This window comes from Phycodurus eques, chromosome 17, assembly GCF_024500275.1.
Source record: "Phycodurus eques isolate BA_2022a chromosome 17, UOR_Pequ_1.1, whole genome shotgun sequence".
Taxonomy (NCBI): Eukaryota; Metazoa; Chordata; class Actinopteri; order Syngnathiformes; family Syngnathidae; genus Phycodurus; species Phycodurus eques.
In genome coordinates, this window is record NC_084541.1 from 2,585,779 (window position 1) to 2,598,313 (window position 12,535).

The following is a 12,535-nucleotide window of genomic DNA, read 5'->3' on the forward strand; positions in this document are numbered from 1 at the left end:
AAACAGAATCTATAGTGTATTTACGCGGAAGCTGAGTGGGGACCGTTAAAAGAAGCCTGTCCCGCCATTGATGAATTAGTCATTCAGTACCTCACCTAGCGTCTGGAAGTGGAATTCACTCAGTGGTTAGAATGAACCTGCGGAAGGCCGACACACTGTCGCGCACGTGCCTTGAGAAATTAAGCACACAAGTGCTGCCGGTTCTGCGTGCAAACATTCAACAAAGCTCTTCAGGTTTTTTTTTTTTTTTTTTGCGTGTGTCTGGAGGACTTTATTTATTAAAAAAATACAGCACAAAAATACACACAAAAATGGATAATTGGTTTTCATACAGAGTGCGAAACTCAAACGGAGATCTTCATACAATATGAGTACGCCGATTACAAAAACCCTACAGTTAATATTGTTAATATTAGTTGTCATGAAAGCGTAGGGACAGTAACATGACTACCCACTAAGACTTCCATAGTTTGTCAGCAGCTGAAACTAGAATCCTACATGGCGCCGCAATCAGACTGCAAAATGCCCTCACAATACACTCGCGCACATTTGCACTATACCGATTCGTCAAGCACAGCAGAGCGTCACTCATACAATTGGGATTAGACAAATACTTTGCAAAATACACAACAGGTGGGGGGGGGGGGGGGGGGGGGAAACACTTAAAAAAAAAAAAAAAAAATACAATAAAAACACATTTGGGAAAGTAAAAATGAGAAACCTGTTTAATGTTGTATGCACAGAGTGGACATTAGAAATGCTACACTTGAGCAGCATTAGCGGTGGAGAGAATATTATATTGTGGACCACAGCGGCCGTTGAGGACGATGCTAGTACACGTAAGTGACCACAGTGGTGTGGATGTGCTACAACTGGGACAACAAGGCACAACAGAAGCCGGCTGTCAGGGCTGTGCAAAGCAGAAGGTTCTTAAAAGAAGGAACACAATAAGGCTCTGGAGCAGAAAGTAAACTATTTGCCCTCTTAAGCATTCCAACTTTCCTACCAGAACGGCCACTTATATTCATCTGGCATTCATATATATTGTTGCATGTGGGCTTAAACCAAAGTGGATACAAATCCTGCTGTAATCTTACCACGGGTTTTCCTCTCTTAGCGGTGAGCGTTCCGAGGGTGCGCATGCTTCATTAAAATAGCTCAATTCACGCTACAGAAGCCATGACTGGTTACATATTGAGCGTGGCGAGAAGGTTAATCAAGACCCTCGCTCTTTGGAATGAAACTGCGCATAAGGAGGATTACACAGATTGGGGGGGCTGCTACTGCAACAGATGATAAATGAAGACCGGTCTGCTAATACACACAGTGTGTGTGCGTGTGTGTGTGTGTGTGTGTGTGTGCTGCTGGCCAGAGGGGTTAGGGTCCTTTGGTCATCAAACACATTCAAAGCTAATTGCTCAGTGAACCTCGTTGTCCACCTCCCCCCTTCTCTGAAGGTTCTGGAGGAGGTAAATGTGTGTGTGTGCTTGTGTTGAGGGGGGCTGAAAACAGTATTGTTTTTTAAGCTTGTTCAAGACGCAGTAATCCAACCAATCACACAGTAACGACGCTTGAACCCCCACTCACCGAGAGCCAATTGCGACCCTTCCCTTTTCAGATCGGCCATTTAAAAAAACAACAACAAAAAAACATAGTAACCTAGAACGGACTGGGATCCTTTGTATTAGTGTTTGTAATTTTCCAAAGCTCATAGTATCTCATTTAGTCATCATTTTAATTGAAAGTTAGCCGGAAGCTAGTAAAGACTCTTTTGCTAAAACAAAAACCAAAAAAAGTCAAGAAATTGTGAAAAACAAAACAAAAATGTGCTATACATTTTACGAATTCAGACATACATACTGTACATACAACAGTTAATCCCAAAATTATTCACACCCAAGAACTTGTTATCTTTTGGCTGGAAATTACACAAAAATGAGCCAAAAGCCTGCAAGTTGCGGTAGAGCTATTAAACATTTTCATTTCCATTGTTGTACAAAATTGATCTTTACGCGTATTTTGTCAAATCCTTGTCATTTACAGCCAGAAGATCCCATTCTCCAAATAAATTTGGCCAGCGTATGAATCCTGTCGGGCTGAACTGTTCATTTATCCACACAGACACACGTTCGATATACACACACACGCACTCATAATGATGCGCAGACGCTCCCGGATCTTTTCTGAACATACAGTATGTTTAAATCAAGGGACAACTATATTATGGGGGTCGGGGGAATAAAAATAAAATTAAAATTAAAAAAATCCATCCTCACACAATACATTTCTATATTGACCACTGTGCTACAGTTCATGTTTCAGCGAGAAAGTCCAGGAAGTCAAATTCATAAATGTTTCTAAATTGTGATTGATTCCAAAAAGTCTATGTGCTCTGGTGTGATTTCAGTAAAATTCAATTCTCTTCTCAGCACCACAGCAGTCAGGTCTTCATTGGAGGAGCAAGTTCTCATTTGTATGCAAGAGCAAGTCAGGCAAGCGCCAGCTTTATCTTCAGTGGTTTTTGACCCGCTCCCTTCATCTCTTCCCTCCCCTTTGTTGTACAGTCCCTTCGCAAGAGGAGGCCACGTTAAACGATTGAGCCGTCCCTGTTCTGGGCAGGGATCATGACGGGGATGGCACCCATGCGACTGAGGTTGGGCCCCGCCATCCTGGGAGCGGTCGGCGGGGGCAAAGGCGTGTGGCTCGGGGGTCGGTCTTCTTCCGACGAGGGAATCTTGTCGTACTGGGGCTTGAGGGCGTACTCGTGCAGGTTGGAAGGTGACATGGAGCCCAGAGAGGAGCGCTGGCTGCCCACGGTGAAACTGCGCGCTGTTGAAACGCGACTCTTGGGAGGCGGCACGTCCTCTCTGAGGGGGAACAATTCAGCGGAGCATTGAAAACAATGAAACAAGTCGACAAACAATTTTTCTCATCGGAGAAAATGACAATGTGATATAAAGCAGCGGTGAGGTTTTGTTCTTTTGTTAGGAGGCATTTAATATTTAAGTGACACATTTAACATGTATTAATATCAATGTACATACATTTTTTTTTTTTCCTCAGTTCGGCATTATCGAACATCTTTTGGACGATTTTATTACATTTTTTGTGAAGAACACGCTGTGTGACCACAAACTGGACAAGCAGTAGAATAATCTGATGGACAATCTATATATTAAGAGAAATCTTAAATAACGTTTAGTTAGTTTTCCACAAAGACAATCAACAGCAACCATAATGCTTATGCGTCCGCAATGAAAATGAGTTTGACACCGCTGCTAGGTGTGCACCGCAGATAGATCTACTTTCATAATAAGGACAACAACGAAGACTCAAGCAGATGGGTCATTTCAAGAACACCACAGCTTGACTCATTTGAGACAAAAGAACAAATCATTGATTAAATAATTAGTTGATGAGTACATTTGGTTGGGGGGCAACGTCTGCACTGCTTAGCCGTGCTGACTATAATAGCCTGTGGACTATGAGGCGAGCAACCAAATTCAACAATGCCCTCTCCTGCCTCTGCAGCCACATTAACAGCTAATAAGCAGCATTAATCCAGTTAAATGCTCGACCAAACAGAGCCGGAGGGGCCAGAGCTTGTGTTTTCCATTGCATCATGGGGTGGTGTTTCAGCAAATGTGCGCCTGTGTGTTCTAGACAGGACCAGTGGTCTACTAATCCTCTTTGTCCTACAGCGTGAGCAGTGTCACATTGTGGTCTTAGACAGATTCAGTCCGCAGCAGCGTGATAGTAAGCTCGCTGGTTGCACAGAGCCCGAGGACCGGATGGAGAGGTGGACGGTGAGTGTGTGTGTGTGTGTATGTGTGTGAGGGGGGGGCAGACATGACACAGGAACCACCGAGCAAACAAAGCTTTTAAACTGATTACCACAGCTGTTTATTTGAGGAGTGGTTAAAAAAAAAAAAAAAAAAAAGAAAGAAAGAAAACTGCTGATGGAGAAAAAAAAATAACATTTTCATGGTGGGTGGAAGCGTGTTAGTGTGTACTTCTGTGTGTGTTGACCAGAAGCCTTATGTATTAGGAGATGCTATATAAAGACTGAAATCCAACCAGGGAAATATGTGCCTGCTTCGGATGTAGTACAACTGGAAAGAAATTACTCGTCGCGTAATATGACAAATGATGTTTGTCATGTTAGTGTGTGATTTATGTCACTTCATGGCACATATTTCCTTTCATTTTACTTTATCCCAATATTTGCTCATCATTCTTTCATGTTCCCTTGTCATTTTCACAACACATTTGCATCGGAAGCTTTTGCATATTTAATGTTATACTAGATTGAAGACATTAAATTCCATTTAATCGCTGAGATTTATATTTCGGATCAGATATGCATTTACATTTTTAGCATGTATTCCCCCCCCCCCCCTCATCTGCAGTTTTACAGACTATAGCAATATATGAGATTATCTATTAATTCTTTATCCTTACCAGTGAGCCAAATCCCATATGAAAGTGTGGGTACCTTATCTCATTGCAGATTTCCTTCTCATACTTCTTCCTGTGTCGGGCACGGCAACAGCAGAAGAGTATGATGGCAATAATGATGAGGATCAGCAGTACAGCAATTATGGCTCCTGCAATGATGCCAGCAGTATTGGGAGCTGTGCTCAAAGGAGAGAAAGATTTCAAAGGGTTTGATTAAGAAAAAGGAACTGTGTTCTTAGTTAATCAAGATATTAATAGGACATTTTTATGTTATTGGGTTCATTCTAAAACACTGAGCTTTCGTCTATTCTATATAATTTCTTCAGCAATAGCACCACAATAGTAAATCTTAAAAGACTTTAAAGACACTACACAACTATGGGGTAGAAACTCACTCACTTACATATACCGTAAATTCTTGTGTATAATGCACCCCCCCCAAAAAAAGTCAAATATCAATGGTGTGCATTATACATAGGTATAGGGGAAAATGGAAAAAAAAAAAACGTTCCCATTTTATAAATGTATGCCACCATCTGATAGTTATGAAAAAGTGGTACACCTTCATTCCAATATACCACTGCCACCTAGAGGTTATGAGAAAGGTGGACACTTTCATTCTAATATGCCAGCGCCACCTAGAAGCCCTGACAAAGGGGTAGCCTACACTTTCATTCCAATATGACAGGGGTACGTATGACTGCATAATCTGTACAGGTGTGCTCGTAAATTTACATACCCAGGCAGAATTTGTAAAAGTATTTATATTTAATTTTATTTTTTAATACGACTGATGACTGAACAACAACCATCATTAATTTCTTTATGTTTATGTTTTTTTTTTAATGATAATGCTTTTCTGAAATGCTTGACAGTTTAATTTGAATCCCTTTAAAATAAAACTAAATGTGTTTCGACTGGCCCTTCATGTTTTCTTTAAAGAATTCTACCCATCTTACAAATTCTGCCTGGGTAATCAAACATATGAGCACAACGGTGTGTTTTCTCATTTACTAAATAAAAGGGCTGTGAATTTCAAATAGGAACCAACACACACAACAACTCGGAGAGAGGCAGTGACGTTTTAACCGACTTTGACGCAGTGTAGTGCGCATTTTAGCTCGTTAGCTCACGGGCTAGCGAACATAATAAACAGTTAACGTTCCTGTGTGTGGTAATTGAGGAATCACACACAGAACAACTTGGAGCGAAGCACTGACGTTTTAAACGACATCGCCACGGTGGAGCGAGCTGTTTAGCTCCTTCACTCGCTAGCTCGCCGGCTAGCTATTAGCTCGCGGGCTTGCGAAAACAATAAACAGTTGACTTTCCCTTAAGTGTCTCTGTTGTGTGAATCTACTCGCTACACATGGAGCAAGGCTATGGAGTATTGGACAGAGCCAACACCGGCAAGAGTGTACCGGTCTGCCGGCCTTCCATGAGCGGCTACTGACACAGCCGTCCAACTCTGTCGGCTAACTGTCTGATCCGCGCGCCGTTTCACCACAACAATGACGATTATTGGAGTCCGGAAAAACTATCGTATCCATTTTATTTATCGAACGTTAAGTCGATGTAGTAATTATCAAGACTGACCTATGGCACTTTGTACACTTACAAAAAAACTATTAATATGCAGTTAGAGAAACAAGCATTTCCATGCCAACACCGCAATTCTTCTCTATTGTTAACCACCATTTTAAAAGACAGATGACACCATATAAAACTATGGGTGATACTGGATACTTACGAGGTGTGACATTGAGATAGAGTATACATTCTTCAGTCCCGACCCGGTTGGTGGCAGTGCAGCGGTAGGTGCCAGATGCGCTGGCAGATGCGTTTCTCACATTTATGGTACCTCCCATTGGGTCTGTAGCAAGGGCAAATGACATACAATTCCAGAAAGACAGCCGTAACAGGAAGCTAAACTGAGTAAATGGAGTTTCTATTGGTTGGATGGCTTTAGTCACAAAAGCATTACCCATCACAGCGGAAGCAGGCAGCACCTTTCCGTCACTGGTCTTCTCCCAGCTGTATTGCATGGGTTTGGTGCCCTCGTTTGAAGCACACCTTAGGACAACGTCTTTACCCTCCTGTGTGAGTCCTTCAGCATAGCACCTGGGCTTGGATGGCTTCACTATGGGGGAAAGCGAAGTAAAAAAAAATAAATCACTAAAACTTGTAAATTGGCTAACTTGCGTGTGCCTGAATAATGCATTCTTACAGTAAGTTGATTTGTTCCCTCAGTCAAAGCAGCAGTCATCAGCATAATGAAAGTCGTAATCAGAGTAATTGATACAGCTGTTGTCATTACAGGAGATGTCACTCAGGATAATGGTGATGAAGAAAGGAGCCGTTTGACATTGGACAAACAAACACACGTGTGCCTACACTTCAGTTTAGGATAGAGGCACAGCGTTTCCATCTTAAAGGAGAATGTGTGCAAACACTCCTCGGTCGGTCAAGAGTGTTGGCAGGAGATGAGATGGGGGGGGGGGGAATTCAAAAACAAACACCGCTCCAAATTAAAAGCAGACCAAGTCCGGTGAAACCCAGACACACTGTCAGCCAGGCTTTGGGGGTGGGGAGCGAAAGGGAGAGCGAAACAGCACATGAGGGCCACGATCCAAGCCTGTCCAGTATTCTCTGACATCATGGTGTTGTAATGGGTTCAACGAGAGCATGAAATGGGACTCTCCAGATGAGAACCAGGTGCCAAGCGGAAGGGTGGAGCCTCGCTGCCAGGATTAACAGTAGACTGATAGTGCTTGAGTGCTCATAGTAACATTATAAACACACATTAGATCAGAGCAAAGGGAAATAAATAAGCGAGCACTGATGGACAGATGGTAGTGTGAGGGGGCCAAGGCTGAGCTATGCCTATCTGGCTGCTCTTGCTGCTGTTGTGTTGTACCTACCTACACACACACACACACACACACACACACACACACACACATAGACTACACACAGTAAATGTCAGCGAGCGATGACATTCAGAACACATCTTTTAAAGGGTGAGAGTGGATGCGTCAAAGGGTTGTAACACACAGCATATCTCACATTAGGAATGCGGTCCCAACGAGTAGATTTATTTGTTTGAAAGATGAGGTTAAAGGAGAAGGTGAGAGCGGCTGGGGGGGGGGGGGGGGGGGGGGGGCGTGCAGCAATAAAAGAGCATCGTCACAAAGCTAACCTGGCTCTGTAAAATGAATAATGAGCTCGGATTTATGAGTTGCTCAAGGCTATCGTGTGGGATGCGTAAGCAAAATAATAATAATAATAATAAAATAAATTAAAAAAGATCCACATGGTTGTCAGGACTTCAAAGGGCTATTATTGAATAGTTAAAAAATAAACAGAAGCCAGGTAGAGCAAATCAATAACAGTTTACTTTTCCCAAATGTTGGGTTTAACGGCTGGATATGAAACATCTGGAAAGTATTCACAGCACTTCACTTTTTCAACATTTAGTCGTAGTAGTAGTAAGCCTTATTTAAAAAGTAATGAATACATTTCCCCCCCACAAAAGTATACATACAGTACAACACCCCCCTCCAAATTTATTGAAAATAAGAAACTAAGAAATCACATGTACACGACTTAAGTAGGCGTTGGCTTTGCTCAATACTCAGTTGAAGCAACTTTGGCTGCAATTACAACCTGAAGTCTTTTTGAATATGATGTTACAAGTTTGGCACAGCTCTCTTTGGGCGGTTTTGCCCATTCCTCTTTGCAGTACTTCTCACGCTCCATTAGTTTGCATGGGGAGCGTCGATGCACAGCCATTTTCAGATCTCTCCACAGCTGATGAATTGGATTGGATTCTGGCTGAGCCACTCAAGGACATTCAGAGTTGTCCTGAAGCCACTCCTTTGATACCTTGGCTGTGTGCTTAGGGTCATTGTCCTGCTGAAAGATGAACCGTTGCCCGAGTCTAAGGTCAAGGTTTTATCCAGGATGTCTCTGTACATTGTTGCAGTCATCTTTCCCTCAATCCTCTCCCAGTTCCTGCCGCTGAAAAACATTCCCAGCAGCATCATGCTGTGGGAGTGTTTTGCTTCACTGTTGGGATGGTATTGGCCAGGAGATGACTGGTGCCTGGTTTCACCAAACAAGATGTCTTTTGCATTCACGCCAAAGAGGTCAATCTTGGTTTTATCATACCAGAGAATTTTGTTACTCGTGGTCTGAGAGTCTTGGAGGTGCCTTTGGGCGAACTCCAGACAGGCTAACATACCTTTTCCTAAGGAGTGGCTTCTGTCTGGCCACAATACCATGCAGACCTGATTGATAGATTGCTGCAGAGCTGGTCGTCCTTCTGGAAAGTACTCATGTTTTCACAAAGGAACGCTGAAGCTCTGACATAATGACCATTAGGTCACCTGACTAAAGCCCTTCTCCATAGCTTAGTTTAGTCTTCTTTCATAGTTTAGACATGTGGGCAGCTCTAAGAAAGACTCTTGGTGGTTCAGATCTTCAATGATGAAAAGCCAATGTGCTCATTGGGAGCATCAAAGCAGCAGATTTTTTCTCCCTGCACCCTTCCCCACGTCTGTGCATCGAAATAATCCTGTCTCTGAGGTTTACAGACGATTTCTTTTATGTCATGCTTGGTTTGGTTTGGTTTGTTTTGTGCTCTGACACTGCTAACTGTGTCACCTTATACAGACCTTTATAAAGCATGTCCAATCAACTGAATTTACCACAGGTGGACTCCAATTAAGCTGTAGAAACATCTCAAAGATGATCACAAGAAACATTCACAAACATCCTTTCATGGAAAAGGCTGTGAATACTTATGTACAGGTGATTTCGTATGTGATTAGGGAGGGGAGACTACAATTTTAAGAGGGGGTGGGGGGGGGGGGGGAATCATTTCATCCATTTTGGAAAATGTGGAAAAGGTGAAGCGCTGTGAATACTTTCCTGATGCGCTGCTGTACAGTGTAGAGGAGGCGGCATCAGAGAAAACAAAGAGCTGCAGGTGGATACTCTTCAACTACAATGTCCAGCTACAAGCTAAGGAGAACACAATGGATGCTACCGCCTGTAAAGTAGCTGAAGACATTACACAGTGTGCTCAATTGTTGTCAGCATGTGTGTATTCCTGAACATAGCAGTGTACATGACAGGGCAAAGCAACACCTGGCCTGCTGTATATATTAGTATAGCCGTGTGTTTGTGTTCCTGGCACGAGCCACACTGCGACAAGATCAATTTAAAGGTAAAATGCAGAGCAGGCAGCAACTTGTCCTCGCTTCTCCTTGTCAATGCATCTTTGCTAAGAACATCCCTGGCCCTGGCGTCAATAGCTAGCAACCTGTCAGATACGTAGCTCCAGCTATTTCCCTCTCACTCACACTCACACACACACACACACACGATAGCTTGAGATGTCAGCATATTAACCATGATCATAGCTGGGTCACAAAGAGTCTGTTAGCTGGGATTTTCTGCCACAGCATCTAACTAAATCCAATGGCAGACCAGAAGCACTGACGAAGTAAGCACTGCAAATTCCATACCAGAATATTGCAATAGTAAATGTGTTTCTAAAAATGAAGACTCTTCAAGCTCACAATTACCATAATGACCTTGAATGCTGTTGTACTGCTTCAGGAACAATATATTGTGAAACTAAATGCAGTAGAAACACGAAAGTTAATTTCCCCTGAGGTTGTACAATTCAGAGTTCAACTAAAATTTTCAAGAAATAAACACCCCTAAAGTCTCCCAAATACTGAACTTGAGTAAATCTGCAGTTGTGCATACAGTCATGTCCCAAGATTTCGCAGAATAATTCTGGGCTGTCAAAAAGGGTTGCCATAGAATTCAAAACAGGAAGTAAGCAAGTTTGTTGCAGGACCCTTTCAAATCAACAAAGTTTTAAATACGGGTGGGAACTGATAAGAATTTTACGATTCAGATTCTATTTTCGCGATTTGATTCCTTATCGATTCGCAAATTTGGAGCTTGGGGGGAGGGAAGAAAAACATCCAGGGGACTGTAAATAAAGTAGATAAAAAAAACAAATGAATAAAATAAAATGTAAAAAGCCCGCTGGATATTATTTCCAGGCTTCTTGTTATAATATATAAGCATTATAATCAAAGAAAAACGATTAAAGTACGGCGGCACGGGTTGTTAAAAATGAGGAAAAATATTAAACATATCTACCTGTGTTGTTTCCCTTTTTGTTTTGTTTTTTAAATACATAATTCTAATGCATACTGCGCATGGTAATCAGTGTGCAAGAAGTCGACAGTACAAGTACAGAGTTGAGGGAATGTGATATTGGTGTTTCCTTTCCAGGGTGGAATTAAAAAGCCGCATAGCATGGGGGAGGAAGGATTTCCTCTGTCTGTCAGTGGAGCAGGGCAGTGACAGCAGCCTGTCACTGAAGCTGCTCCTCGACCTGCCCTAATATTTGAGTTCGGAGCCTGAGGACCACCAGCCTATATGAGAAACATTTCAAGTAGTGATGCACCGACATGAACATTTTTGACAGAAACCGAAAACCGAAACTGGAAACTCCAAGGCTGCAAAATTTATTTGCAAGCACTTTTCATACAAAAAAAATTAATAAATGGAATGCAACAACCCGGAATTATAAATTATAAAATGATGCCAATTATTAGTAAAATTGCATTTATGGCTATGACTGCATAGCTGCCAACCTATAGATTTTCACTTCAAGAACAATTTGTCTGAATTTCCTTATTTTTTAAATTACAGTGCTGTGAAAAACATATTGGCCCCCTACTCAAATTATATTTTTGCATAGCTTCCCCATTTTAATGTTTAGAACCATCAAACAATTGCAAATATAACCCAAATGAACTTAAAAAGCTGTTTTAAATCGTAATTTAATTAAGAGAAAAAACAAACTATTCAAAGTTACCTGGTCCTCTGTGAAACAGTAATTACCCCCCTTGTTAAATCATGAATTTGGGCTAGTAGCCACAAACATGATGACATTGGGATGTGCAAATTTGAATGAGTACAGTAAAAAAAGGTCATCTTTGTTATTAATGTTTGTTTATGTTACTTGTAGTTTGTTGAATGTATGTGTTCATCCATCCATCCATTTTCTACCGCTTATCCGGGTCGGGTCGCGGGGGCAGTAGCTTTAGCAGGGATGCCCAGACTTCCCTCTCCCCAGCCACTTCATCCAGCTCTTCCGGGGGGATCCCGAGGCGTTCCCAGGCCAGCCGAAGGACGTAGTCTCTCCAGCGTGTCCTGGGTCGTCCCCGGGGTCTCCTCCCGGTGGGACGTGCCCGGAACACCTCACCAGGGAGGTGACCGGGAGGCATCCGAATCAGATGCCCCAGCCACCTCATCTAGAGCAGCGGCTCTACTCTGAGATCCTCCCGGATGACCGAGCTTCTCACCCTCTCTCTAAGGGAGAGCCCGGACACCCTGCGGAGGAAACTCATTTCGGCAGCTTGTATCCGGGATCTCGTTCTTTCGGTCACGACCCACAGCTCATGACCATAGGTGAGGGTAGGAACGAAGATCGACCGGTAAATTGAGAGCTTCGCCTTTCGGCTTAGCTCCTTCTTTACCCCAATGTATGCGTTATTTAAGATTTACGCTTATTTCACATTTATGGTTGATTTATGGCACTATCAAACCGTGAGTTTAGGGTGTGTTCTAAAGAGACCCCCATGTCAATTCAACTGGATAGTCAGCAAAGCTCTACTGGATCAATAGTATTCTCAAGTAGGATTCTCTACTCTGATGTGTACACACCCGCGCAGCAGCTGTCAGCGATCAACAGGTGACGTTATGCATGAGACATGTTATTTCGGGAGTTTTATTTCGGTGTAAACAGTCTTTGGGTCCGAAACCAAAAATGCACTTTTGGGCTCTTTTCAGCAAACACATTCCGGCAGCCGAAATTTCGATGCATCACTAGTTTCAAGGCATCTGTTCATCCATCAAATTGAATCTGCTTAAAGTTAATATGAATCAATTTTCCCCAAACATCAATGAAGACCATTTCTTCCCTAGTTTGCTAAACTACTGTAACTTACTGGAAAGTAGTTTAACAGCTTCGGCGATGAATACA

General features: G+C 42.5%; 1 protein-coding gene across 1 annotated transcript in view; it reads right to left on the reverse strand.

Annotated features, from left to right (window-relative positions):
* Positions 1–659: 659 nt before the first annotated feature.
* cxadr (CXADR Ig-like cell adhesion molecule) overlaps positions 660–12,535 on the reverse strand; it is a 51,396-nt gene continuing 39,520 nt past the window's right edge. The window contains exons 4-7 of the mRNA XM_061702965.1: positions 6,443–6,598; positions 6,209–6,331; positions 4,496–4,634; positions 660–2,867 (exon numbers count right to left, since the gene is read on the reverse strand). Coding sequence (XP_061558949.1) covers positions 2,588–2,867; positions 4,496–4,634; positions 6,209–6,331; positions 6,443–6,598 — 698 coding nt within the window. The 3' untranslated portion in view covers positions 660–2,587. The remainder of the gene's footprint in view (positions 2,868–4,495; positions 4,635–6,208; positions 6,332–6,442; positions 6,599–12,535) is intronic.